The sequence below is a fragment of the Eschscholzia californica genome, unplaced genomic scaffold (genome assembly GCF_041429995.1).
Source record: "Eschscholzia californica isolate CP2 unplaced genomic scaffold, dmEscCali1.0.p SCAF_6, whole genome shotgun sequence".
In the NCBI taxonomy this organism is placed as follows: Eukaryota; Viridiplantae; Streptophyta; class Magnoliopsida; order Ranunculales; family Papaveraceae; genus Eschscholzia; species Eschscholzia californica.
The window spans coordinates 37941888-37968716 of NW_028238483.1; the positions used below are offsets into that span (position 1 = coordinate 37941888).

The window sequence follows — 26829 nt, forward strand, 5'->3', positions numbered from 1 at the left end:
GGAATTGGCTTTTTGACATTATTGCTTAATGAGAATTCAAAATATTTATTTTTCTAGGATCGTCTAAATGGTTGAATCCAACTGATTTTAACGACATAAAAGATATCTAATTGTCTAATACTTGCAAAACCTCTTCAAAAGATGTTAATTTACCAAATTATGCTATGGCTATAAACACAACTACCTATATTCTAAAGATGTTTGACCAAATTCATGTCTAACTAAAAATCTTTTATACCAGAGCTCTTAACTACATGAATATCAAGCCAGAAATGGGGCAGAACAGAATTGAGACAAAATTTCAAGGACCTAAGGGAAAATATGAGCAGCAAAAATTACATCAGACTACTTGTTCATGGAGAAATTCAAAAAAAATACAGTGAATGTGGCTCAGAAAAAAAATTTATAAGACAAGCCCAGAATTGAGGTATGAGAGTGAAAATTAGAATCTAATATAAGTGATCGAAGTTAATACAGAACAATCTCTAAACTCTAAATTATACGACAAAAAGGTTTTCACTTATACAAGTCAAGCAAAATTATATGAAGGCTTCCTACATTCAGAATTACATAAACGAAAGCAAAAAAATTACTCATCTTTTCAACCCCGGATGGATGGATTTTGTAATCATCGGCAGAGTTCTTTGTCGGGCAACCAGGTAGGCTGCTCAAAACAATTTGTTACGGCAACAAAACTGCTGAAAGCATTCCTGGAAATAGTTCATCCTCCTTGTTAGTCACATTTGATGTTTCTGTAAATCCTTCTAACGAACAAAGTTGAACCAAGATAACCAACGGCACCTGCAGAATTCAAAAGAAAATATAATTAAATGAGTACCACTCATTTTAACACTAAATTTGATAGACGTTGAATAGTTTCACAAACATTCGATTTTCCCCGAATGATTATCATGGTAAAGAGATTATCTTAACAAAACCAAGCCCTTCGGTTTCTCCATCTTCATCCTCAATTGCGATAGTGAAATGGTTCCGTAATGGTGTTTCTATTCAGACGGGGTAAGGAGACGGCAAATACAAATAACCGTTATGACCATAAAGCAGCCTTTCTAACGAAGTACCGATCCCCATTTTTAAATACTTTATTCACACTAACGAAAAGTTAAAGGTCAAAAAACCAGTGTCAGAAAAGAATAGTTGTAACAGTTATAACAGCCATGTTGGGAAAAAAAGGAATTTTCGCAAAAAAAGAAGCAATCAACTACAACAATTGAACTGGAAACTCACCGCAGAGGATACCCAAACCGAGACAGAACATCAGAGTGTATCCAAAATAGAAGCTGGTCTGGAAAAAGCCTGACATCTTGGTCTTAACATAGTAGTAGTAAATTGAGTAGAGGTAGACATAGATTGCAGTTGAAGCAGCAGAGAAGAATGAAGTCCATTGCCAGTGGTAGTTCTCCGCATTCAACAAGAAATATGTTCCGACGATTGTGACACATACAGTAACGATAACGAGAATCACAAAAACCAGCAACATAAATCCATATACATAGTATACCTGACAGCAAAAATTAGGTATATAAGAACTATAAATGTAAATGATTGGCCAGAAATATGATTGCGGGACAATGAGATATAGCGTTCGACAAATCATCGAGATATACTGAGATATGATAAGTGACGTGATATATCTGAGATTGTTTTCTTCGTAAGAGGTTTTATCCAAAAGATTGCCCAAAATACTATAAGAGTACATCATAATATGGATAGCTACTCAGAACATCTTCTTTAGTTTACTTTCAATTAGTTACGCTAGTTTTCGGTGTCCAGTTTTAGCAGTCTTATCATTGTACAGAAGGCTAATAGAAGAATCCAAACCCAGAGATATCCCCAAGGACTGTTCAGATATTCTTCGGGTTATATTTTTTCCAGATTAAAGCTACTTTACACAGAAATATCATCTGATTAACAATTTCGTGATACTAAGAAGGAAACTGAAGCGGAGATTTCTGATAGTATGGATGGCACATGTAACTAATGCCTCCAAGGGAGTAATTAGGGGAATGCCAACACCTTCTGCTTGAGATTTTCGAACTGAAGAAAGGGTAGAAATTTACCTTGTAATTCCAGAAGGATGTGAAGACAAAATACATCTCAATAAATATGCTGCCAAAGGGAAGCAGACCACCCATCAATGAGACAACAGATGGTGTGAGATACCATTTCTTTTCAGGGATGGGACGAGGAATGGTCTTTACACGACATGGATTATTTGGGGCACCACTCCAGTTTCTTCCAACCACTGTACCAAGAAGAGCTAGAGGGAAGGAAATAAAAGCCCATATAACAAAAACAACAACCATTGTGCCAAATGGAATAGCTGCAAGAGATCCGTAGAATATAGCGACTGTGTTCAAAATAAAGCCAATTCCAAAGCACATGAATGGAAAAAGTGATGCCGTCAGGATCATGGACTTTATCCAACTCTTACCTAATAAGCAGAAACAAAGAAAGGATATAAAAGTTGGATGAATAAATAAAACGTATAAGAAGAAATAATATATAAACAGGTCTTAAGGGTACTGAAAGCTTAAAAAGTATTCAGCAGTTCAGAAGATGAAGAAAGTTAATCAAAAGATACAGAGAAAAAAAGGGCCAAACTGGAAGGAAAAAAGAGTAAAGGAATGGAGACGTACCACCGCTACGTGAATACAACCCACCGCTCACATAACCCGAAATGAATGATGTAAGAGCATAACACACGATAAATGTTGTGACAATTGCTCCTCTCCTAAGACACGTAAAAAAACTCAGATTGTACTTCAAATTGTCATGGAGATAGAATAAAGGGGAGATAAAATTAAGCAAATTTAATCAGAAGAAGAGAATCTTATAACACTTGAAAATAAAAATCAACTTATGCATATAGCAGAAAGTACCAGAACATTAACATGGCATACAGTGTGACGTGAATCAAGCCTGAGGCCCTGAACAACCCACATACAATGATACAAGTCTAAATTACGATGGACTTTGTATTTCTACTTTATCCTCTCATGTTTCCTATTTTAATTAGGTTTGAGAATTGGGTTTCCTTTATTTAGATAACACAGAAAATTAATCACTAATCTATATATATGGTATGCTGAACCCTACATGGAAGATCAACAAAAACCCTCTTTCGTAGGATGGTAACACGTAACACTGTCCACAGCATTGGCCGTAATCTGATATATAGGGGAGATCCAGGAGACTTAAATCAGGTTGCAGTTTTATTCAAGTTATAGAAAGAGAACTGAGTTCCAGTTGTTCTTCAATTCAGTTTTATTCATCTGTTAATTGTTTTAAGAATTCTTCTGAATTCGCATTAAACTTTGTTATTTTTAACGACACCAAACCTACATTGAACCTTCAGTCAACTAGTTTCCATCATAGTTTCTTCACAATAAGAGAGAGTTAGCTAGAACGAGCAACTATAAAGAGCTGATGACAGAAGAATTCAGGAGATTGACACTTTCAGAGTGTAAAACGGCTTTTACCCATACAAGAGCATATACCATTCTTTTTTACCAAAGAAAGGAATACCCTATTCTGGATAAAATAAACTTCGACGAATGAAACTGTGCCTGGGCTAGAGTAAATTCCATATCCCAGCTGCTTTTCAACATACCCGATGTACAACATTCCAATGATTGCTAATATGATGACGAGGAACACAAGCATTGCAAGCTGAGCACCTGTTCCAACAACTGCTGAAAGTATAACCAGATTGCGGGGAGATCGGAAGACATCTCCATGGACAAGTTTCCAGCCAGATTCTTCACTTACATCTCTTTCCTGAAGAACAAGTATTGCAAATCATCACTATCACTCGAAAACTAACATGGCTTGAGAAATGCCATGCCTCATTGCTGGAACTGAATCTTCCTTACGCCTATTAAGAAGGAATATATATATATATATATATATATATATATATATATATATATATATATATATATATATATATATATATATATATATATATATATATATATATATATATGTATATGTATATATATAACCTAAGAGAAATTAAGAAAGGAATACCAGAGTCTCAAGATCATCATCTTCCCGAGCATATTTTGCATAGTCATTTCTGAGAGTCCGCATTAGTATCATAGATACCAAGCCGGTGAGGAAGATAACCATCATGAAAGAATTGAAGATAGAAAACCAATGAATCTGCAAATAACAGTTCCACCATAACTTTTAGCAAGCTCGTATAAGTATTAAATGCTCAAAGTAATAAAGAAAACTACCGATCCTTAACACAGAGAAATGTTTGTATTATATAGTGACTATTAAATACCAAAGAGCACTTATATCATGACTGAAATTCAGAAGACACGTGTCATTGTACAAAAATAACCATCACCTGATGCTCAAAGAAGGGGTAGTCCAAGTAAACATCAAATCGTCGTCCGAAAGTAATATTCGTCGGAACCCATTTGACTGAATATGTCATGTCAAATGTTTTCCCTGCTTCTACGAGTTTAGGGTTCTCTTGAGTGAGATTAACATGAATTATCTGCACAAACAAAAATAAGTTAGGCTAATAAAAGGAAGTAAGTCATGGAGAAATTAATAAGATGGTAAGAGCCATAAACCTGATCTTCATTGTATTTCACAAGAATATTTTTATGCGTGTAAAGAAAATGCTTGTGATTTTCATCATTCCTCCCAGGATGTAGTTCACCAACATAACCTGCCATTAATAAGATACTCCACGCATAAGAAACCAGAACAAACTGAGTGAATGGACTCTGAATTGAAGAAATAAAAGAGATATTTGCACATACCCCATAGAGGAAGGTCATCTGGGAAGTGTGTGGTGTATCAAGCATGGAAGAAACAAAGAAGGGTTAGTAACATCTAAAAAACCAGAGAAATACATGCTACAAGCCCAAAACAGGTTTTCACATTACAAAAGAAATGCACGCCCAAACCAAAACAGGTTTTCACATTAAAAAAGGAAGAAAAACTAGTTCCAACTTGCCAAAACTTAAAGCATCTTCAAACATATAGAAATGAAAAAACTTACCTATGAAGAATTCGAACCAATATGTATTCTCAATTGCATCCTTGAACTGTTGAACCTTAGCAGCATCCAGTTGAAGTTCACATATTGAGTTCTTGTCCACATTTTCTGGATATAAAGTATTGTCAAAACAGTGTAATGTTTGTTTTGCACATCACAATATTGAAAATAGGGGAAACACAAGAAATTTACATACTTCCAAACTTTATCTCAATTTGGCTATCAATGAGCTCATTTCCACCCAAAACCTCACCAAGTCCTCCCCACTTGTGAGCTGCACTACCAGAAGGCTGGCAAAATGGAAGGATGTAGTAGTTATATGTTTCTTGAGGATTATTGTATGGACCAACCTTGTTTACCCAGAGCGTAACTGGATCTTCTAGTCGATACTGCATGTACAAAAGACATCTATAAATAGAAGCCAAAAGGATGCATCATAGACCTTAACCATCTAAAGTTGGCAAATGATAAAATATTTACTGTTTCCTGTAATAACTGACCAAAGGTGTACTAGTACAAATCCTTCGACTCTAATGCTCAGTTAACCCGGTTATATCAGAATAGTCAGTTCTTTGAGCAAAGTGATTTGTTAAGTTCCCACAGTGGATAATTTTAGATAGAGGGGAGCATTATCCTATGGCATGGAAGCTTTTATGCTCTTCCTTTGGTGGTCATTGAGTCACCCTAAATTATCTGAATTTATGCATTGAGAATATTAAGGTTGTCTCAGTCAGCAAGACTAGAAGAAAATTTTAGAGGCTAATGCTTCAGGCATTGATTTGGACTTTATGTATAGGGACGAACAGATTTAAATACAATGGTGGTAATAATGATCTTGAGCATGTCAAATTGGGATGCCTCTCTCTTATGTTTGGTGTAAGAGAAAGCATTGGGACACCTCGGTTTCATATAGGGATTTCACCGTGAAATGGAAGCTGACATTGTAATTTTTGTGTTTTCGCTTTGTGCTTTGTGTGGCTTATACCTCATTTTTCTATGGGATTGGAAATAAAAAGCAATGAAATTTCATAATATCTTCACTAGAAAAACTTGCTACATAAAATGCACTACTCCATCTCCTTGGAAGTTGGAAAAACATAATCTCTACTCTCAACAACCAGTTAGTCAGTGCAAGCAAGCAGCTTCTTGTTCGGTATCTATGTCATAAGGAAACCGAAAACAAAGCTAGACTAATAAGGTAAAAAACCTAAATACTAGCTTAGGAAAGTTAGAACCTTATGAAGCTCCTGAAGGCCTAAAATGTTAATTCTCCACAACTAAAACACAGCAATTTTGTGGGGAGGCACTAGAAAGATAATTCAATGACAAGATACCAAGACAAGTAATAGAAACGTAAAAACACTCAGATCAGAGCTTACAAAAATCAACTAAACCCTAACTTTTTTTAGATCTAACACTCTAAAAATCATAACTTTGATATAAAACCAAAACAACTAGTAAAAAACTAAAACTTGTCGGTGACAAATAATTCCGTAAACCATAACATTATCACAAATTACTGACAAGATCTAAGCAAACAAAAAAAAAAATTAAAATGAAATGACAGATTACAATAAAGATCTAAACGTTTTATAATCTAAAAAGTGTTATATTTACCTTGTGATCAGACTCAGAAGCCAAGTTTGGGGAAACGAAGAAGAATAAGAGTGAAGATAGAACGAATAGATAACAATATTGAACGGTGGAGAACATTGTGGTTCGATCTCTACTCTCTCTCTCTCTCTAAGATGATGATGATGATGAAGACGAAGAGAGATTGTTTTGTTTTCTTTTCAGAAGCTTTCTTACTTTCTCTCTCTAAAACTTTTATGAATCTTCTTTTTTTGTTGGATCTTGATTGACACCTTTTCCTTCTTTACAAGCGAGTAGAGAGAGAGAGAGAGAGTATGGCCTCTCTGGTTTTGATTTCAATCGGCTTCTCTCTTTCAGATGAGCAAGCAGTGCCAAGTTAACTTGCACCTGTGTCTCGTAACGCGTTTTTAGTAACAAAACGTGCGAATTCATTTCGGGATTTTAATTACGTTACGTAAAAGAGGAAAAGATAACAGAAACGTTATTTTGTAGGGCCGGTGGGAGAACCCCCAGGCCCCAGCCCAATGGAGCTCATGGACGAAGGACTATCGGGTGGGCAGAGCCGCTGGAGAAGCAGTTGAGTACGCAGGTGGTGTTGCACACCAGTTCTGGCAGTCCCCGACTCCCCGCTCCTATGATAGGAGCATGTTTGAGGGATTTGACGGCACACAGTCACCCTGAGTCCCCTCAAATCACAAACAAAATTCAGACAACCCTACAACTTGACTAAAAAAATAAATTCATTAGCGTATAGATGAAAACCAACCACAAACATCCTGTGGTTTTGCCCAACCACGATATGTTTCGTCGTTGGCCGACCAAGAGATTTTTATGACCGAACTCGTGGTCGACCGACACAAAACCTTTGGTCGAGGGATCTGAACCCCTCGTCGATGGTTTTAGGGTTTCAAGCAAAATTCTTCCATTTTGTCGCGACAAAGGAGTTCTAGAGAAGGAAACCATTTTCTCTAGGGAACAGTGAGGATGAAGAGTGTGAGAGATTTAGCTGTGAGAGAGAGACAAATAGAGATAGCGGTGGTCGAATGAGAAGAGAAGTAGAGAGAGTTTCTCCAAAAGAAGAGTTTAAAGATCGTCGACAATGACAGTTTGCTTACAACCCTTACAAGCATGGAAAAGAAATAATGATGGAGTTGGTGGAAAGAAAAAAAAATTACTTAAAATTTTGTGTCTCGAAAATTTTGCTTCTCTCCATAAAAAAAAATAGTCTTTTACAGTTTTACTACGTACTAATTTCCAGTTCAACAAAAAAATAAAATAAAAATAAATAGATATATGGTCATCCAGATCCTCATTTATTTAAGATAAACACAATGAAAGTTCGATTCTTTTGGACTTCTACTACGATGTCAGACAACACGCCATGACCCATGTGTTACCATGGCCCATGTGTTACATTAGCGGATGAAGGCCATAATAAAATTGGCCCAGACCTCTCAATTTTCAATCACATCATTGCATTTTGTGGAATGAGAACTCTTCCTTTTTATTAGCTTCTTTTACTTCAACTTCTTCTCATTCCTCTGTCATCTTTTTCTTCTTTTGTCTTTGTTTTGTTCTTCAACATGGATATAGGAGGACCCAATAGTTCAATCTCCTCAATCCTAGTGAAAAGCTCTTCGCCGCACCTCTAGCATAACTTTAGCCTAAACGGGGGCGCCTTTTAAATTTTGTTTGGGTTATTGATTGATGCTTTATATGGGCACCACGGTTTTTACTGTGGAGACCCATAGTCACCCCCATTGAACTGGGCTTTTTCATCAAGGCAACCTTTTACTCGTATAAATCAGTTCATCGCCACCACCATCATCACCAACTAGGCAACCACCACTGTCACCAGCCTCACCACCAACATGGCAACGTATTTGTCGAATTCAACTTGGACTTAAGTTCTCCCGGGTCGATGTAACGAACTACCAATATTATCTTCTTAAAATTAATATGTTGGAATACGTCAAGAGACGTATCATATTTCTCTTAATCCATTTAGAGATCCGACTTGAAAATATACATCAAGAACTTCCAAGATCTACTTTATATATGTAGATGTCTTCATCTTTGTGTTCACTATTGTAATATTGTACATCTATTGGACCACTTCTAAATTGTTGCTCGATAATTTTGTTAGAATTGTTTATGTTCTAGTATAATTTTTGTTGATAAATTGTCATAGTACTTACCAATAATTTTTCTTCATTAATTAGAAATGACTTTTAAGGAGGAGAATAAATTAAAAAAGAAAAACAATTCCTCCCCCAAAAGTCATAGCTTTAGTCATTTTCACGACTTAAAGTGACAAACCCATCTTTTTTTTTTCTTGTTGAAAGAATGACAAACCCATCTTCAACAAAGAAAAGTGACAAACCCATTAACCCCCCTTTATATTTGCATGGTTGACTTGTGGTCCTATACTCAGTCTTTTCATATCCTTACCAACAGACTTTTCTTTAGGGTTAACAAACAAAAGAACAGACCTTTCTTTAGCGTGTGGTAAATGCAAATTCTGCTAGAAAACAAAATGGATTATTTAAGTGCAATCTAGTGCTTTTTGATTTGTAGAAGCCCTTAACTCCGAGTTGATACTGCTGATTTACCCGGCACAGAACAACTGAGTATGATGAAAAAAATTATCATGTCTGAAATTAAAAGTGTGCAGCGAAATCTAACCTTATATTCTGGATGTGCTTCTTTCAAACATCTTTTAAAATCTCTTACATGCACTTGGCGCGAGCATATAGTCCGTCTATCTCACGTGAGTGTTAGCGCAAGAAGTCATTATATCTAGAATTTACATGCATTCTCTGAAACAAAATAGACTTCTTTTTAGCCTGTGATACATACAAATTCTACAAAAATCAAAATTGATAATTTCCTCCAATCAAGTTTGTTGAGATTTTTGGGACTACATAGGTGCAATCAACTGATTTTTTATTTGTAAAAGTCCTTAACTAAGAGAGTCTAGTAATCGACTTTGAGCACCCGAATCTTATAGAAAAAAACTATTTTGTTTGAAACTTGAAGTGTGGAGTGACACTTGACCCAATATCCTAGATGTACTACTCTCAAGCATCTTTCAAAATCTCTTACACGCACTTGGCACGAGCATATAGTTCGCCTATCCCACATGAGTGTTAACAAGCAACAAGTATATGTCATCATATCTACAATTTACAAACTGACATAGTTTTCCCGACTTATGCAAAGAGGCCAAACCTAAAAAGATGTTATCATCTCTTCCTTGACAAAAAAACCCAATCTTTTGTATAGGATTTACTCCAATTTGCACATACTTGCAAAGATTTGGACGGTTTAAGTTTACAGATGAATTTGGTTCTTTCACCACCACCACCCCACCGGCCCACCCTACCAATTTTATGTATAGGTAACTGTGTTCAAACACTCCAAGACACACTTCACAGTCTCGAAGTGTTTGTTACGATGAGAAAGCTGAAGTCTTTATCATCTTATTCAGTCAGTCAAGGAAGTAAATTTCAAGAAACTCTCTCTCTATATATATATGTGTTTGAAAAGTTGTCATGAAGTTATTAGTCAAAGTCTTTCCAGTCAACATTGACTCCATCTTCTTCTTCTTCTTCTTCTTTTTCTCTTCCCTCCTAAAAATCATCATCACTCAGTCACCACAACTCCTACTGACTGATATACAAATATTACCTCCTCCTTCCTCTTCTCTTTTCTGTCTCTGAGAGCCAAACACGGCGTAGGTTAAGCTCCAATTTACTAAAATGAACTGGTATGTACATGTTCAATCATCTTTCTTCTTCTTATTCTTCTTCAGTTTGTTTTCTCTGGGTTTTTCTCAACTTCCTTCTAACCAGATAGAAGCCATGAAAAATTTTCAAAACTTCAACAACAATACCACAAAGAATCAAATCTGGGATTCAAAAAACCCTAACCCATGTTACTGGAAAGGAGTAAATTGTAGTAAAAGTAATACTAGTAGTTTTATTACTCATATTTCTCTCTCTAAGTTTAGTCTTTCCTCTTCTGATTCTCTCACTTATTTATGTCAGATTGATACATTAGAGTCTCTTGATCTTTCTTGTAATAGTTTGGATTCAATACCCCCTCGGTTTATTATTGATTGTGGAAAAATTAGTAGTTTAAAGATGTTAAATTTCAGTAACAATAGTTTATCTGGGGTTTTGCCTAAATTTCAAGGTTTCCCTGGTTTGGAAACTTTGGATTTATCTGTCAATTCTTTTAGGGGAAGTGTTGATTTGCAGTTAGATGAATTGATAGGAATTAAAAATTTGATCTTGAATCAGAATTTCTTTAATGGACCTATTCCTATTCATCTTGGTAAATCCATGGTTTTAGAGAAATTACAGCTCTCAAAAAATCATTTTGAGGGTCAAATCCCAAATGAGCTTTTCAATTATCAAAGATTATCTCTGATTGATCTTAGTTTTAATAACATTTCTGGGTTAGTTCCAAAATCTATTGGGAATTTATCCAAATTGGAAACACTTCTCCTTTCTTCCAATAGTTTGAGTGGTGAAATCCCAGAAAACCTTACGGGAATCGTAACCCTAGCTCGTCTAGCTGCAAACCAGAATAACTTTAATGGTATAATTCCTCGTCGAATTTCACAATCTGTGAAGAACTTAGACCTCAGTTATAACGGTTTAGTAGGACAGATAAATGCTGATCTTCTTTCTTCTCGAAATTTAGAGTCTGTTGATCTATCTTACAATTCCCTTGTTGGTCCTATCCCCGAAAATCTTTCTCAGAATCTATTCCGATTACGACTAGGAAGCAACTTGCTTAATGGAAGTATTCCTTCATCATCAATAGGAAAACTTGGTCGTTTGACGTATCTCGAATTACAGAATAATAGTTTGAGTGGTGAAATTCCAAAGGAGTTGGGTAACTGTGTTAAATTGGAATTGTTAAATCTTGCCGAGAATAAGTTAACGGGCTTTTTGCCGAAGGAGATGGGTAATCTGGGACAACTTCATGTTCTGAAACTTCAATCTAACCAGTTGACCGGAGAAATTCCCACGCAGTTTGCTGAGTTACAGAACTTGTTATTGTTAAATATCAGTCAGAATTCACTCACTGGTTCCATTCCGTCCATGATTTCCAACTTGCGGAAGCTACAAAGTATCAATCTTCAAGATAATAAACTCAATGGGTCAATACCAAATTCGATTGGTAGCTTGAATTTGCTCTTAGAACTCCAACTCGGGAAAAACTGTCTTAGTGGAAATATTCCAAATATGCCTTCTATTTTGCAGATTGCACTTAACCTTAGTCACAACTGCTTTGAAGGACCGATCCCTGAGACACTTTCCAGTTTATATTCATTAGAAGTTCTTGATCTCTCATACAATAAATTTTCAGGCAAGATTCCGATATTTCTCACCAAACTGACGAGCCTAACACGGCTTTTGCTTTCACATAATCAGCTCTCTGGAAGTATCCCATTGTTCATGCCGTACGTTCTCGTTGATACCTCCGGAAATAAAGGCCTTGCCAATTCAACCGTTGTTTACTCACATAAAAATAGACTTTCAGTTTCCATCGCTATTCTAATTGCAGTAAGTGTTTTTCTTGGTATTATGATGATGGGTTTGATTCTTTTGTTCGTTTGGAGAAGATTTTATCGAGTTAATGATGCAAATCTATATTCAGAAGAACAACTTTCTCTTCCACAAGTTATCAATGGCCAACTGTTAACTACAAATAGCATCCATAGATCGAGTATTGATTTCACAACAGCCATTAAAGCAGTTAGTAATCCCGCAAATATTACTATCAAAAACAGATTTTCGACTTACTATAAAGCTCTAATGCCTTGTGGGAGAGATTATTATATCAAGAAGCTTAATTGGGATGATAAAATACTCCAAAGGGGAAGCCATGAAAGATTTGGGAGAGAAATTGAAGTCTTAGGAAGACTGAATAATTCAAATGTCATGGTTCCCTTGGCATATGTTTTGACTGTTGATAGTGCTTATATCTTTTACGAGTTCGCGCAAAAAGGAACTCTCTTCGATGTTCTTCACGGAGACTCGGCAAAGGCGTTGGACTGGACGAGTCGATATAGTATAGCTGTTGGAGTAGCTCAAGGATTATCTTATCTTCATGGATGCATCAGTGGGTCGGTACTCCTTCTCGATCTTTCAACAAAAAGTATCTTCTTGAAGTCCCTCAAGGAACCTCAAATTGGAGATATTGAACTCTTTGAAGTAATTGATCCTACAAAAAGTAATGGCAGTAATTCGACTCTTGCTGGTTCTGTTGGATATATTCCTCCAGGTAAAACTACAATTATGCAATATTTGTTAAATGAATATTTGTTTGCAAATGTGAGAATTTGTCTCGTAATTCAAATTACAATTATGCTAAGTTGCTATGTATTTTGGTGTTACTACTGAGTCCGAACCGATCCATGGCCTAACCCCCAGAGTGAGGGGTTCCTAAGCCCAAGCCGACCCATGGCCGAACCCTCATGACAGGGGTTGGCGAGTACCTCTAGAGACTCGACAATGGTAGTAACTCAACTCAAGGGACCCTATGGTATCATCTCATTATTCATTACCAATTTTTATGGAGACGCACATCTTCAAATCGCAAACCCACTAAGCGATGGTAGGGTGAACCAGAGGGTCAATTATGGGGTAAATCTAGCTTTATTTTCTTCATTAACAAGCACCAGAATTCAGTTTTCGGAGTTAATTCTTGATTTCTTCTGATTTCCAGAGTACGCTTATACGATGAGAATGACACTGCCTGGAAATGTTTATAGCTTTGGGGTTATCTTGCTGGAATTGCTGACAGGAAAGGCAGCAGTAACGGAGGGGAATGAGTTGGCAAAATGGGTATTAAGTAATTCAATTAATCGGGAGAATTTGGATCAAATTCTCGACTATAATGTCAGTAAAACATCACATTCGGTTCGAATTCAGATGCTATCAGTTCTGAAGGTTGCTCTGCTTTGTGTAAATGTTTCACCCGAAGCAAGACCAAAGATGAAAACTGTGCTAAGTATGCTCCTTAATGCGAAATAAACTCTGCAAGTATATAGTTTCTCGTTAGACCCACTTTATGTGTGTTCTTCGTATAAAATGAGAGGTTTTGGTCTTATCGTATATATGTATAGATGGCAATTCTTGTTGTATTCTACATTATCATAATCTATGTAATATAATCGTTCATCAAGCTTATCATCTCTAAAGAGGTTGTTGTGATGTTATATCGATAAACTTGTTACTTATTTCAGTATAGTACTAAAGTATCATGGTTTTTGACTAGGTGGTGATTGAAATGATCTATTCTCTAGCTAGGGAAAACAAACTTATGTTCGAGATTCGACCTGGTTCTCAGTGATATTAGAGTAAATAATTTGATATAATAATCCTGCTTAGTTAACAAAACTTAACAGGAAAAAGGTAACAAGAGAAATAAGCAGAGTGCATTTAACCGATTGAAGTCAAGCTTTTATATTATATGAAATCTGGCAGTCCGGATGGGCCGACCCGTCTTACTGTTGTTCTATAAATGCTTTTCCCGGATTCCCTGGAGTGGCGTAGTAGAGAGAGAAAGAGAGAAGGAAACACAACGACCTCTAGAGAGAGAAAGAGAGAGACGGGGAACGCAAGCTTTCTCTGTGGCAGCCGAAGATCGGCAATGGCTGCTACTTCAGGAAACCCCACCTTTAGGTATTCATCTTCTTCTTCTACTCCTCCTAAAGAACCCTACGTCTTCTCTTCCGACTATCCTTCGAAACCCATTCTCTCTCCAGATCAGTTGTTTTACTGCTCTGAAGCGCTCAAATCATTAAAGGAGAAGATTCGAACACCATCGATAATAAATCAGGAATTCCTTCGTTTACAGGTTCGAATCTCTCTTTCTCTCTCAGCTTTATGATGAAGAAATGAGTCATGGAGTTTTGAATTTTATGTTTTAAAGTATTAAATCAGTTCCGAAGTCCTTTCATTCTGTGGAAGAGATGAAATATTGATTAGAAATGTGATTATTCAAACACTTTAGAAGATTGGGGATTAAAATCAAGAGACAAACCAAAGATGGTGTTTTCTGGGGGTACTCTTCATTAAAGGGAAAGAAAACGCAAATTGTTGATCAAAATAGTATGAAGATTTGTCTTATTAAACTAAAAATGACATCTAAATGAATCATCATGCCGGAAAGTTTATATTTTGAGCATCTGGGGTTTCAATCAAACAGAATTGTTTCATATTGAGCACTCTCCAACACTATTATCTCCTTCTTTAAATTTTAAATTGATGCTTTCAGGCCAACAGGATGAAGAAAGTTGATACGATGGAAAGCTGCGGAGAAGCTCTTAAAGATGTCAATTTAAGGAAAAATCGCTATACTGATGTTATACCATGTATTATGACCCGCTTTCTTCTGCTTGAAGAGTTCAAATTAAAATTCCCGTTTTGTAGATACTAGATAATAAGTGCTTCTAGTAGTGCATTGAAAAAAAAACGAGTTGATCAAGCCGGTTCTTATCTCTCATTGATTTTTCAGTTGACAACAACAGGGTTGTTCTTAAGCCAAGTAAGGACTCCAGGTCAAGAGGGAGCGATTATATCAACGCAAGCTATATCGAGGTATACATTCTACGCGCCCTGAATTATGAGCGCATTATTAGCATATTGTTGCTTGCTGTCCATCTTGGTCTGTGTGACTTAATATTTGGTATTGAAAGCTTCATGTTTGGCTTCACCACTAAGAAAATTCTTTTTCGTGTAGGTTGGTTCCTCTGAAAATGTTTCACGGTTCATTGCCACTCAAGGTCCGTTGCCACAAACTTGTGAGGACTTCTGGGAGATGGTAATCCAGAATCACGCTCCTGTGATCGTGATGCTTACTCAGTTAGTCGACAATCACAAGGTACTTCATTGTGTACGGTTCGTTTTAAATTTTGCTTATTAACTAATGATAATTGATTTAAGAAATATGAAATCTTATTATAATTTCTTATTACGCGAGCATTAAAATATTTATAACTTACCTTGTTGGAATCATTTTTTCTCTTTAATGGAATTCTTAAAGTGTAGCCAGTATACCACGTGTCATTTGAGCAATTCTTTCTTGTAATGTGTTTCTCCGTGTACTTTTATCCCCTTCCCCTTCAGGCATCTTTCCCTGTATTATGAAGACATTGTCTTGTCTTTAGTGTGATCAGTTTGGCGCTTTAAGTTTCCTCTTAGGTGAAAAAATTTGACAGCCTCGTGGCTTCCACTTTGGGCCATGGGTCTCAATATGTACATGCAAATTCTGAATGTCTGATATATAACGTTATAGTATGGTCACTCAAAGGCGCTAAATCGGGTGACTAAATATAAAACAAAGCCTTTTAGAGCTGCAAATCTGCAATGTCAACTTTGGTGTCATAACAGTGCAGATTGCAATTGTTTTGTGTGTAAAAGCGATGGTGGAAGCATCAAAAAAACTTAAAACATGTTTGCTGATTGACTGCTTCTCCGAGCTGGCGTGGGCTTGGGCCTGCGTACTTTGCTAGAACACATAAGTTCTGAATGATATTAATGAAGCAATTGGTAAACTTTGATGTTGATAAATGGTGAACATCATCTCCTTTTGATTTACGTCATTTTCTACTGGACTAGATTTTATGATGCTTCTCATGTTGAAATATGAATGGAAACTTAATGTTAACGAGTCTTTATGAGCTGTCTTAACTCTGTACTCGTCCTGGAGGTGGTTATCATTTATACCAGTTATTATTTAACCCAGTAATAAATGCAACTTATACTCACGGGCGTGGCTACTGATAGTGATTCGTGATATTACGCCTCTTTGCGTTGTAAATGAAGCTTACTAAATAAATATGTTCTGAGGATGCCATTAAGTCCATATCTTCTCACAATTGTTGATTTTATAAGATTGTTTGCCCTTATAATGGATTTTTTTCATGCAGTTTGTCAAATGTGGGGATTATTTCCAATCAGATGATGGTCCTAGAGAATTTGGAAACATACTTATCATCACTAAATGGAAAAAAACCACAGATGCTTCGTTAGTGTTGCGCTGTTTGGAGGTGAAGCACAAGGAGGTAATGTGAAATCCATGTGGATATATATTAGTGATCTCTTCTTTAACAAGGTTACTAACAAATTTTGATACTCTAAAAGAAAGAAAGTAGATAACTTCTTGGAATTGAGTTTGGAAACATATCTTGAGAGATCCTAGTTAATTAGAAATAACTATTCTCCTATATGTGTGGACTCCTAGATAAATTAGAGAGGGTAATTGAGAGAGCCATTACTTCGTCGTCTTAAGAGACGCTTCCTTGGGTTGGGAAGTGATTCAAGTGGCAGCTTGCCTGAGTAAACTATCCTGAATCCCTGGTTATGGATTTTACTCAGAAATATACTATAAAATTTGTGGCTCGTAACTCTTAGAAAAAAAAAATGAGACCAAAAATTTCAGTGTATATGGGAAATTAGGCTGAAGCATGAAGACCATACTTCGTGTGTCTTGGTTAAAAAGATATGCCAATACTTTTTTTTCGCTTGGGCTCTATGTTCAATTATTTTAGCCTTGGGCTCCCTATGTAAACCCGTTCAAACTAAGTGCAAAATATGTGTGAATTTGCATGCCTCTGCAAATCCCTGTAAATCTTCTGGGGAGTTAAAGCCTAAAAAAGTTGTCGGATCCTTTCTGAGAAAAGAAAATTGGCTTAGGGAGTTTTGACCAGTTTTCTTTATGCAATATTAATTATCCTTTTCTTCGTCACCGTCTAAAATTGTTCTTGATTTGAAGGGAGTTTTAGTCCCCCCATGTTCTCTCACCTGTACATGATACACTTGGTCGGCACCGAGATTGTTTTGGTTGGTGCCAAGATTACTTTACTTTGACTCGTATTATTTTGTCATTAACATACTAATAAGTATTCACTCCTCCGAACTAATGAACGATTATTTTTTGCTCCGGGTGCTTATGCTTTTAAAGTCAGACGAGCCACCCCACTCTGTTTTACATATCCAGTATCCTGAATGGCCAGATCATGGAGTGCCGGACAGCACAGTTGCAGTTCGTGAGATTGTGAAGAGAATATATCATATAACCCCTGATTTGGGCCCCATAGTTGTGCACTGCAGGTTTTGCTCTTTATCATTTCTCTGTGGTCTACACCATTTGTCATGTATACTGACATGTTTTGTTTGTTTTCTCAGTGCAGGTATTGGGAGAACGGGTGCATTTTGTGCAATACTTAATACAATCCAAAGAATTCTTGATGGAAATATGACTGCTTTAAATCTCGCTCATACTGTCAGCACTTTCAGAGCTCAACGTATTGGAATGGTACAAACAGAGGTACATTTTCTTCCTGAACTAGTTTATTGGGGTCGATCTTGTATATGTATAAGTTACCAATTTGAGTATATAGTAGTCAAATTATGAAATTTCTTTGTTGCCATGCACTTTTTTGTTGGTGTTGAGTTTCTGGCATTGATATCTAGATTTCTGAATTTAGTTAAACGAGTTTCGAATTACTAGCTCGATATCTTTACCGTGTTTAGTATTTTACAATTAGCCTGGTCAGGGCGTCAGGCTGGTCCACACTTCATAGTCATCCTAAACAAATGGTTCTGGTACCACATTTCTCTCACGGTTTTAGGTGGTGTTTGTTTGTTTTTCTAAATTTAGATCTGACTCAGGTGATTTTGAGAATGTTTATTTTCTGTTTAAGACTTTAAATGGTTTGACTCGAGCTGATTTTGGGTCCATTGGAGTTAGACATAAAATACGTTTGAGTTAAGAATGCATTACCTGAATTATCCTGAAATTACTATTGTATCCCTAACCTAAACAAGTCAGATTCAGACAAATAACAAAAGAATTCATGTTTACTGTTTATCATGTATGAACTGTGGGACAAACGCCACTTCCTTTAGTATTCTTTTTGTTTGCAGATACTGAAAATTGTCTATATAAGAACTTCTGCTAACCCTTCTTTAATGTGTATCTGCTGTACAAAATATATAGCACCATATCATTTTTACGAACTCAGTAATTTACATATCAGTCGTATGCTATGTAACTTGAGTACTCTTATAGCCAATACGATATCGTCCTTGGGTATTTCTGTATAATACTCCTCTGACTTCAGTGGTATAAGGTGAGATTTTTATGTATGTTTTATGTGAATTTGAACACCATCATGCTAGGACCATAAATGCAATTATAGACTAACTTTTTTTTTGTGTATGATGTGTAAAATAAGCAAAACACTGTAAGTAAAACCAAGCGGCTTAATTGTGCAATCATATTTGTGCTATACACCGATAGTTCTATGTTGTGTACATATACGTAGCGTAATTGACTGTCATTTCTGTACTAAGTATTAGTTACAAAGAGCATATTAATGGATATGATAATCTTTTTTACAAAATTTTCAGGAACAATTCTTCTTCTGCTATAAAGCCATAGCTGATGAATTGGAAGAGCTGGTTTCAGAGTCCAATCTCTAACTAGAGGAACTCTTCATGGTAATATTCGTATCACTTTGTTAGTCATGTATTAATGTCTTAATGCATTAATACATTTTTTGTACAAAAATCACAGGCGAAAGGCGAAATCAAACTCCAAGTCTATGTGATGATGTCTTAATGCACTATATTTTTTGCACTTTTGCAGCTCAACTAAAGCTTACCAACTGATTGATTATTCGAAATCATGAACAACAAAAAAAACTGAAGGTTAAGTCTCAATGCCCTATTCAAGCAAGAAACCACTTTGGCTTTGCCCATGTTTGTCCGGAACTTGCTTGAAAGAGATTTGGTTTTTTCAATTTGCTTGCTTGGGATGACATGACGCTTTTGTCGAGCTGTAATATTTATATATGTATGTCCACAGTGGATTGGGATTTGAATCTCACCGATTCTAAAAAATAATTTGCTTACTTGAGTAAAAATCTGTAACCAATTCAAGGTATTTTTTCACGAACCTATTTGTCTAGGAAATGCAATTCAACTTTGTCATTGTATGTTAGATTTCAACTACTTTTATATAATTTGTTTCGATGAAGTTTGGTTTTCATTTTACTGAGTTGGGTAAGATGGAAATGTCTGTTTATACCGCAACTAATTATGCAACCTCTAATTTACAATACATTATGGAGTGAAAAACAAAATTAAATCTTAAAATGGTAGTAAATCAGAAAACCAGAAGAGAGTAGGATGGTGGAAACTCCTTTCCTCAGAAAACCTTGTAGATCAATAAATAGTTTCAATAGGTTTTAGATTTGATAATAACTTGTCAACTATAACTATCAGTGTTGAATTCAACACGGGAACAAATATTTCCAAGTTCCCAAGTACGTTTGACGGGCTCCATTATAGATGATGTAGACGTAGAAAGACAACATTTGTCTTCCTTCGTTCTATGAAGTTTGGGTAATCTGGGCCAGACGGGAAATTTTTGTGAAAAACTGATCAATCTAGTTTCATCTAATTTTATTTTACAAAAGATTTCAAGAATTATTACATGATCGTGGATCTAATTTTAATTACCGTTCAATTCATTACCACACGTATGTTCAGACGACGGAGATTCCCGGTTTAACAAGGGATCGTTTCGAGGTGACTGACAGTGGTGGATGGGCGGGAGGGGAGGTCTAACTAAAGTCAGTCAAGTAGTTGAGGGTGTGTGGTCACAACTTTGACCATCTCTCTCTCTGTTCTCTACTTTCTCTCACTAGTTTGTCGCAACTCGCAAGTCCCAAGTCCAAGTCCCCGTCCTAACCCCGTCGTCTCTCTCTCTCTCTCTATCTACATTTTTCATTCTCATTCCTCTCTGCTGTAATTCAAAACACCACCATTATTCTCTCTTCTGTCTCACGTATCCCCCAAATTAACCTCTCTCTCTCTCTCTCGACGGTAACTCTCTCTAAAATCATATTCTAGTTTTTTGCTCCGATTGTATTTACTTGCTCTATAAGTTTGATTCTGATGTTGTTGGTTTCTATTCTATCTCTAAATTTATGTATTCATGTCTTTCTTTCTGTTCATATCAAATACTTTTGGTTTGTTCTTCATATTTTAACTTTGATTGTTAAACCTTTATCTTTGTTTTAATTTTGCTTACACTTCTCTTTTTTGTCTTATGTTTGAGTAATTTTACAGTTTGGAGCAGATGGACTGAAACCCCTATAGTGCTCGAAATCGCAACTTTCTCATTCCATGTTCAAAATCACAATTTTGAACTTAGGTGGGTATTATTGAGGTCCTGGTATCTGTAATGGCCTCTCTCAGTATTTGTAATCAGACTAATTAGACATGATTTGAGTTCTTTAACTTCTAATACTAGGGTTAGTTTTTATTTTTCTGCCAAGATATTGAGTTTTATCTTTTGTATGATAAGTAAGCTTCACCAATAAGTGAGGTTTTGTTTTTAGTTTTTGAAATAATGGGAGGAATTTGTTCAAAGAGATCAACAGTTAAACATGCTTTCAGTGGAAAATTACCAATTCCTACCATTCATGTTGATCATGAATCTTATGGGTTGCCATCCAAAACGAGTTATGTTACGGAACTTCCTACTAATAGGGAAAGCACAGATAATCAGCTGCAAGAACCATTTCCGTCTTCGGATATGAATACGAATGCATATGTTACCAATCAGAATGATATTGATGACGGAATCCCACGTCTATCTAGAGTTCATTCTCACAAATCTAGGTCAACTAAGTTGGGGCCTGCTGCAGTTGCAAAGGTAAAATCTACGTGAATTTCCATTTAAATATGTATTCTTGTTTTATATTTGTGAAATTTCTTTTCTACAAGGATTATTATAGAATGTTCGTTTAAGTTCATTCTTGTGTTGGTTGTGAGTTTGGTTTGAATTTAGAGCCTGAGATTGCTTATATTCATGTACTCGTATGATTCTGAAAGCTTCAAAAGTTCAAAGTTTGTTGGTTATGATTTTATGAACAATTTCTTTGCCAGAAACGAAAAGTAAATGAAGGATGGACACTAAATATTTTGCCTATATCAAGATTTTTATCGATAAGTTTGGCTTCATAATATATCTTTGTAATTTGTGCTAACTACTATAAATATTGTAGACTTGTAGTTTGTATCGGTGTCTCTTGGTAGGTTTTTTGGGTTTACATATAGCTGAAAGAGTGACGATAGTGTATTTAAGTTCCGTGGGGAATGACTACGCTAAGTAGAATGATTTACAATTACTAGTAGCCGGGGTATGATGTTCCACAAGTTGGATCCAAACCCTTAAGCGAAGAACGAAACAGAGTATCACACAATGACTATACTATGGATATAATTACACCTTTTAATGCGATAAAGACTAGTGATCGGGATGGAGTTGTAGTATTAACTATTACATACTATGGTTGTTGGTGAAACTGGAATTTTATATTTCTATGAGAACTTTCGTCTATGTAACAGGTTTCAGAAGTTAGCTCGCGTTTGGGTAGAGCTGGTACCGCAGGGCTTGGTAAGGCAGTGGATGTGTTGGACACTGTTGGAAGTAGTATCACAAGTTTGAATGCAAGTAGTGGATTTGTCTCGGGTGTCACAATGAAAGGCAACAAAATATCAATTTTGGCATTTGAAGTAGCCAACACAATTGTCAAGGGTGCTACCCTTGTGAACTCACTTTCAAAGGAAAACATTAAGCATATGAAAGAAGTAGTGCTTCCTTCAGAAGGTGTACAACATTTAGTCTCAAAAGATATTGACGAACTCTTAAAGATCGCTGCTGCTGACAAGAGGTGGTTGAATAATTGTACATATTTTCTTATAACTTAATTTTACGTTTTATCCATCAACTCCAATTCCTCCCTTGCAAGAATGAACTTGTGATTTAATATCCGCAGGGAAGAGTTGAAAGTATTTTCAGGAGAAGTTGTCCGATTTGGAAATCGTTGCAAGGATCCTCAGTGGCATAACTTGGAGCGCTATTTTGAGAAGTAATGTTATTTACTTCAGTTACACTTAGCTTTTATCCTGTACTACACTATGGATTTACTTCTCATGATTTCTATTGCGATCTTCCAGTTTGTGTTCAGAACTTACTCCTCAAAAGCATATCAAAGAAGAAGCTGAAATAGTTCTGCAGCAATTGATGAACTTAGTTCAGTATACAGCCGTAAGTATTTCTTCGTTAATTTGGTTCTATTAAAAGATAGAAACTGCTACTAAAGGAGTAATATTGATGTTTCTTTCTTAGTCCTAGTGCACTACTACGGTAGATTTAGATGGACGATGGGTTTGTGATACATTACCATTCAACTTCTGCTTAACATATATATATATATATATATATATATATATATATATATATATTATCTCAGTCTTTTTCTTGAACCTATATAGAAGGAGGTTTAATATTCTTTTCCAACAGGAATTATACCATGAGTTGCATGCCATGGACAGATTGGAACAAGATTATCAACGCAAGCTTCATGAAGAGGATAATCCAAATGCTGCTCAAAAAGGTACAGTAGTCTTTGTAACTTTGGTCACATACATTGGCTTAATTGTTGAAATGATACTGTTGTGGACAAGTTAATGCCTTTCTCAGATGTAAAGCGCCATAGGCAAAACATGATGCTTACCCTGTATTTATAGATCGTATGGAGACATTGATAATCTGGTACTAGATGTTCTTCTCAGGATATGTAAAAAGTATTGGTTTCAACTTTGGGGCAAATAATACTTAAGCTAAGGCATTAAATGTTGCAGAGGCACTAGAAAGCATTTCTACAGAAAAATAAATAAATAGAAAAGAAACAAATTACTGTAAAAAAAAGCCCACTAGGGAGATCAATATTCGAGTCTTGCGATTTTTAGAAAATGTACTTCTAACGCCTTCACCCACTGGGATGGAGATTGTCATCAAAATATCACTTTTACTAGATTCTCAGGTAAAAATTAACTTGAATAGAACAGCTCCAGATGCAAATTTGGGGATTTACATTTAAATGACATCGATCATCTTTTGTCAAGTAATTACAATTTATTTTCTAAAACAAGTATGAAGATTTTCATTCAAATCATGCTATAAGTGATAGAAGCAACAAAAAACACATTTTGCTTGGTGTTACATATGAGTGAATTTTTTTGTTAAAATTATTAGCTAAAGAACTATACAGTGAATGCTATTATGGCATGTAGGAGACAGCTTTGCAATCTTGAAGGCCGAGCTCAAAAGCCAGAAGAAACATGTAATAGGTTTGAAGAAGAAATCCCTTTGGTCTAGGACTTTGGAAGAGGTAATCACGATCATGCTCCTTACTAATTGACTGGATATTTTTTATTTTGTGCTTGTATGTACAACTGTAATTAGATAAGGTTCTGGATCTCGTAAATTCTGTTCCTAGTCCATCTTTTAGTAGCGAAAATAGTGCCTCTCAGTGAAGCATTGTTGGGCATTACATTAGTTGGTATATAAAGAATTACAAAATCCATGTATTTCAGGTCATGGAGAAGCTTGTAGACATTGTCCACTTCTTACACCTTGAGATATATGAAGCTTTTAGCAGTCCTGGTATTTATTCGAAATTTCTTTAATTTAATTCTAAGTAAATGCTAATTTTCTCTCACATCACTGTATTAGAGTGCCTTACTACACCTGTAAATCGTATTGCATCATCATAACATAATATTTAAGAAGTCTCTGGATGTTATATAAGATAATAAAATTTGAAACAACAAAATTGAACTTCTAGTTGATTGTATACATTTATTTCTAAAAAGTTAACCAGCAACTGGCAAGAAGCTTGTTTTCTTTTTTATCTTGCTGTTAGCCTGTTAGTGATAGACCAGTAGAAGGAGCTTTTGTTATATGCTCTGGATAACTTTATCTTTCTCATTGCATCGTTATTGCGGATGACCTTGCAGAAAGCGATAGAACAGAAAAAGAAACTACCAAAAGACATCAAAGACTGGGGCCTGCTGGTCTTGCTTTGCATTATGCAAATATTATCACTCAAATAGATACTCTTGTAAGTCCTTTCTCCCTTCAATCATGCTGTAGACAATTAGCCTGTCCTTATTCAGTTTCCTTTTTTCTTTTCTTTCTAAACTTCCCCGTAAGTTTGTACCGTTAGTTCGACACTTCGGCTACCGTATACGGTGAAGAGCAATATCCGAATTTTCGGATGTCTCTGGATAAATGAAGAATCGGTTACAATTTTTAACTATCCGTTGACAAGTCTATAAGATATTAAAAACCTTATACCTCCTGTGTCCTATCTGTGAATGGCGAGCACAGAAATAACCTTAACTAAAGGCTTGATATGCATCACAATTAGCCTATTTTTAAGGAAAATGGCGATATTCTGCAATAGTATTTTATTCTTCATTTCTCCGTGCACCTTACCCCAACCTAATATCTATTTGCAATTTTTTGGAATGATCGGTAAGAATGTAAGATTGGATGATGTGATCCGACTCCTGTAATATTATATCTGATTTTTTTTCTGCTGAATCATCTATAAATATGATCAGGTATCTAGGTCAAGTTCAGTGCCCCAAAGTATGAGGGACAATTTATACCAGGGACTCCCACCTAGTGTGAGGTCAGCTTTACGGTCCAAGCTACAGACATTTGAGGTCAATGAAGAGGTATATGAATATGCATTTGTTCCTATGTTTCATTTATGCATTCATAGTTACCTTCTAACTGCTTACTTTACATTTTTTACTTGAGCTCACTGTTCCACAAATTAAAGCTGAAATGGAGAAAACCTTGCAGTGGCTTGTTCCGATTGCCACAAACACAACAAGGTAAACGTTTGTGAATACTTTATGGATCTCTTACTAAATCCCTTATTTCCTGATTTATAATTTATTCAATTTTCCGTTGTTCGATATCTTCTTTATGATTTGAACCAGGGCCCATCATGGTTTCGGTTGGGTTGGAGAATGGGCTAATACCAGGTAATCACACGACAATCAGTTGTTATTCTAAAAGACTTCAGTAATCTTTTATGTCTAATCGACTTAACTACACAAAGACAACAACCTCAAATCACAATTTTTTCAGGTCGGAGATAAACAAAAAACCAGCTGGACAGACTGAACTAATTCGAATCGAAACCCTTCACCATGCAGATAAGGAGAAGACTGAATATTATATACTCGAACTAATAGTTTGGCTTCACTATCTTGTTAGTCAATCAAGGCATGGCCCTGGAATTAGATCTCCAATTAAATCTCCAATTCGATCACCGAACCAGAAAACATGTCAACTCTCCCCAAACCAACCTAATCCCTCTTCACCAATGTTAACCGTCGAAGATCAGCTAATGCTACGAGATGTTAGTAAAAGAAAGTTGATACCCGGAATAAGCAAAAGTCAAGAATTCGATACTGTGAAGAGAAGATTGAGTAAACATAATAGATTAAGCAAGAGTAATAGCCATTCGCCCACGACTGGTTTTAATAACGAGTTCTTCCCCATCAGAAGAGCTTCTACACTTCCGGTCATTGATTTTGATATCGACAGGATCAAAGCCTTGGATGTCATTGACAGAGTCGATACCCTGAGAAATTTATAGCATCTCTTGCTGATTTCAGACTGGAGCAAAATCTTTTGGTACGTATTTTTATGGCTTTAAAGTGTTCATCTTCTTAGTTTTATACATGTGCTAATATAAGATATGAAAAGGATAATAAGAAGATACGATGTTAGGATGTTAAAAATGTATAATAGTACTTATGTTCGGTACGACGGTGATATAATTATAGTAATAATAATATAAGGGCCACATTATTGTACAGAGGTATTTCTTGTTCAACCAGATAAAAAAAAGGTGGTCATAGGATAGTTATAATGGCCTCGAGGATAGTTCTGATGGCCATGAACATTGGTAATTTTGTGCGTATTATATGCATATAAAAGTATTTGTTCATGCCTTCGATCATCATACTATACATCTTTAATGCTATAATCTCACATTTCCCTCTGAATTTGTTGATTTATGATATTGTTTTTGGTCTCGGTCGTTTTTTCCACTTTATAGTAACACTGAGTTAAATCAAACTTAACGAAGGAAGCATCTATTAATCCTTACGAAAGAAATCGACAACTAGTCCTAGATTATTTTCTCCATTAAGGACGACAATTCGAAGTCCAAAGATATATTTTATTTCTTAGATTAGTCAAGATCTGCATAAGGATTACAATTA

General features: G+C 35.8%; 4 protein-coding genes across 8 annotated transcripts; 3 read left to right on the forward strand and 1 right to left on the reverse strand.

Annotated features, from left to right (window-relative positions):
* Positions 1-422: 422 nt before the first annotated feature.
* LOC147534496 (transmembrane 9 superfamily member 1) lies at positions 423-7067 on the reverse strand. 2 transcript variants are annotated; one of them, XM_086647212.1, is made up of 13 exons: positions 6659-7067; positions 5238-5430; positions 5045-5149; positions 4803-4820; positions 4611-4708; positions 4379-4531; positions 4051-4185; positions 3632-3798; positions 2658-2752; positions 2079-2452; positions 1246-1519; positions 685-801; positions 423-632 (listed from the first exon to the last, which is right to left on the reverse strand). In XM_086647212.1, exons 1-12 carry the CDS (start codon positions 6752-6754, stop codon positions 734-736), a joined length of 1776 nt encoding a protein of 591 aa, XP_086503338.1. In that variant the 5' UTR covers positions 6755-7067; the 3' UTR covers positions 423-632; positions 685-733. The 2 variants fall into 2 exon arrangements, with proteins under 2 accessions (XP_086503338.1, XP_086503337.1); XM_086647211.1 differs by having other exon boundaries at positions 423-801.
* A 2983-nt stretch (positions 7068-10050) lies between these two features.
* LOC147534497 (leucine-rich repeat transmembrane protein kinase family protein) lies at positions 10051-13837 on the forward strand. Its single transcript, XM_086648068.1, has 2 exons — positions 10051-12934; positions 13379-13837. Exons 1-2 carry the CDS (start codon positions 10396-10398, stop codon positions 13684-13686), a joined length of 2847 nt encoding a protein of 948 aa, XP_086504194.1. The 5' UTR covers positions 10051-10395; the 3' UTR covers positions 13687-13837.
* A 267-nt stretch (positions 13838-14104) lies between these two features.
* PTP1 (protein tyrosine phosphatase 1) lies at positions 14105-19711 on the forward strand. 3 transcript variants are annotated; one of them, XM_086647218.1, is made up of 10 exons: positions 14144-14337; positions 14421-14512; positions 14933-15029; positions 15173-15255; positions 15398-15538; positions 16587-16721; positions 17621-17769; positions 17845-17986; positions 19072-19161; positions 19310-19711. In XM_086647218.1, the coding sequence occupies exons 1-9, from the start codon at positions 14145-14147 to the stop codon at positions 19141-19143; spliced, it is 1104 nt and encodes a 367-aa protein (XP_086503344.1). In that variant the 5' UTR covers position 14144; the 3' UTR covers positions 19144-19161; positions 19310-19711. The 3 variants fall into 3 exon arrangements, with proteins under 3 accessions (XP_086503345.1, XP_086503344.1, XP_086503342.1); XM_086647219.1 differs by having other exon boundaries at positions 14105-14512; XM_086647216.1 differs by having other exon boundaries at positions 14157-14512; positions 19238-19711.
* LOC147534499 (protein PSK SIMULATOR 1-like) lies at positions 19072-26420 on the forward strand. Of its 2 annotated transcripts, XM_086647215.1 has the most exons (14): positions 19072-19161; positions 19310-19371; positions 20797-21385; positions 22081-22406; positions 22512-22604; positions 22693-22783; positions 23039-23132; positions 23812-23909; positions 24115-24184; positions 24538-24641; positions 25147-25263; positions 25349-25425; positions 25534-25578; positions 25685-26420. In XM_086647215.1, exons 3-14 carry the CDS (start codon positions 21080-21082, stop codon positions 26196-26198), a joined length of 1935 nt encoding a protein of 644 aa, XP_086503341.1. In that variant the 5' UTR covers positions 19072-19161; positions 19310-19371; positions 20797-21079; the 3' UTR covers positions 26199-26420. The 2 variants fall into 2 exon arrangements, with proteins under 2 accessions (XP_086503341.1, XP_086503340.1); XM_086647214.1 differs by lacking the exons at positions 19072-19161; positions 19310-19371 and adding an exon at positions 20186-20550.
* Positions 26421-26829: the final 409 nt, after the last annotated feature.

Coding starts and splice junctions, on each gene's coding strand:
- LOC147534499 (XM_086647215.1), top strand. CDS start 21,080: ATGGGAGGAATTTGTTCAAAGAGATCAACAGTTAAACATGCTTTCAGT. Junction 21,386..22,080: donor GGCCTGCTGCAGTTGCAAAG/GTAAAATCTACG, acceptor TCTATGTAACAG/GTTTCAGAAGTTAGCTCGCG. Junction 23,910..24,114: donor GGTCTAGGACTTTGGAAGAG/GTAATCACGATC, acceptor CATGTATTTCAG/GTCATGGAGAAGCTTGTAGA.
- PTP1 (XM_086647219.1), top strand. CDS start 14,177: ATGCTTTTCCCGGATTCCCTGGAGTGGCGTAGTAGAGAGAGAAAGAGA. Junction 17,770..17,844: donor CCCATAGTTGTGCACTGCAG/GTTTTGCTCTTT, acceptor TTGTTTTCTCAG/TGCAGGTATTGGGAGAACGG. Junction 17,987..19,071: donor TTGGAATGGTACAAACAGAG/GTACATTTTCTT, acceptor CAAAATTTTCAG/GAACAATTCTTCTTCTGCTA.
- LOC147534496 (XM_086647212.1), bottom strand. CDS start 6,754: ATGTTCTCCACCGTTCAATATTGTTATCTATTCGTTCTATCTTCACTC. Junction 1,520..2,078: donor CATCCTTCTGGAATTACAAG/GTAAATTTCTAC, acceptor TTTTGCTGTCAG/GTATACTATGTATATGGATT. Junction 802..1,245: donor CGGTTTGGGTATCCTCTGCG/GTGAGTTTCCAG, acceptor TGAATTCTGCAG/GTGCCGTTGGTTATCTTGGT.
- LOC147534497 (XM_086648068.1), top strand. CDS start 10,396: ATGAACTGGTATGTACATGTTCAATCATCTTTCTTCTTCTTATTCTTC. Junction 12,935..13,378: donor TGTTGGATATATTCCTCCAG/GTAAAACTACAA, acceptor TCTGATTTCCAG/AGTACGCTTATACGATGAGA.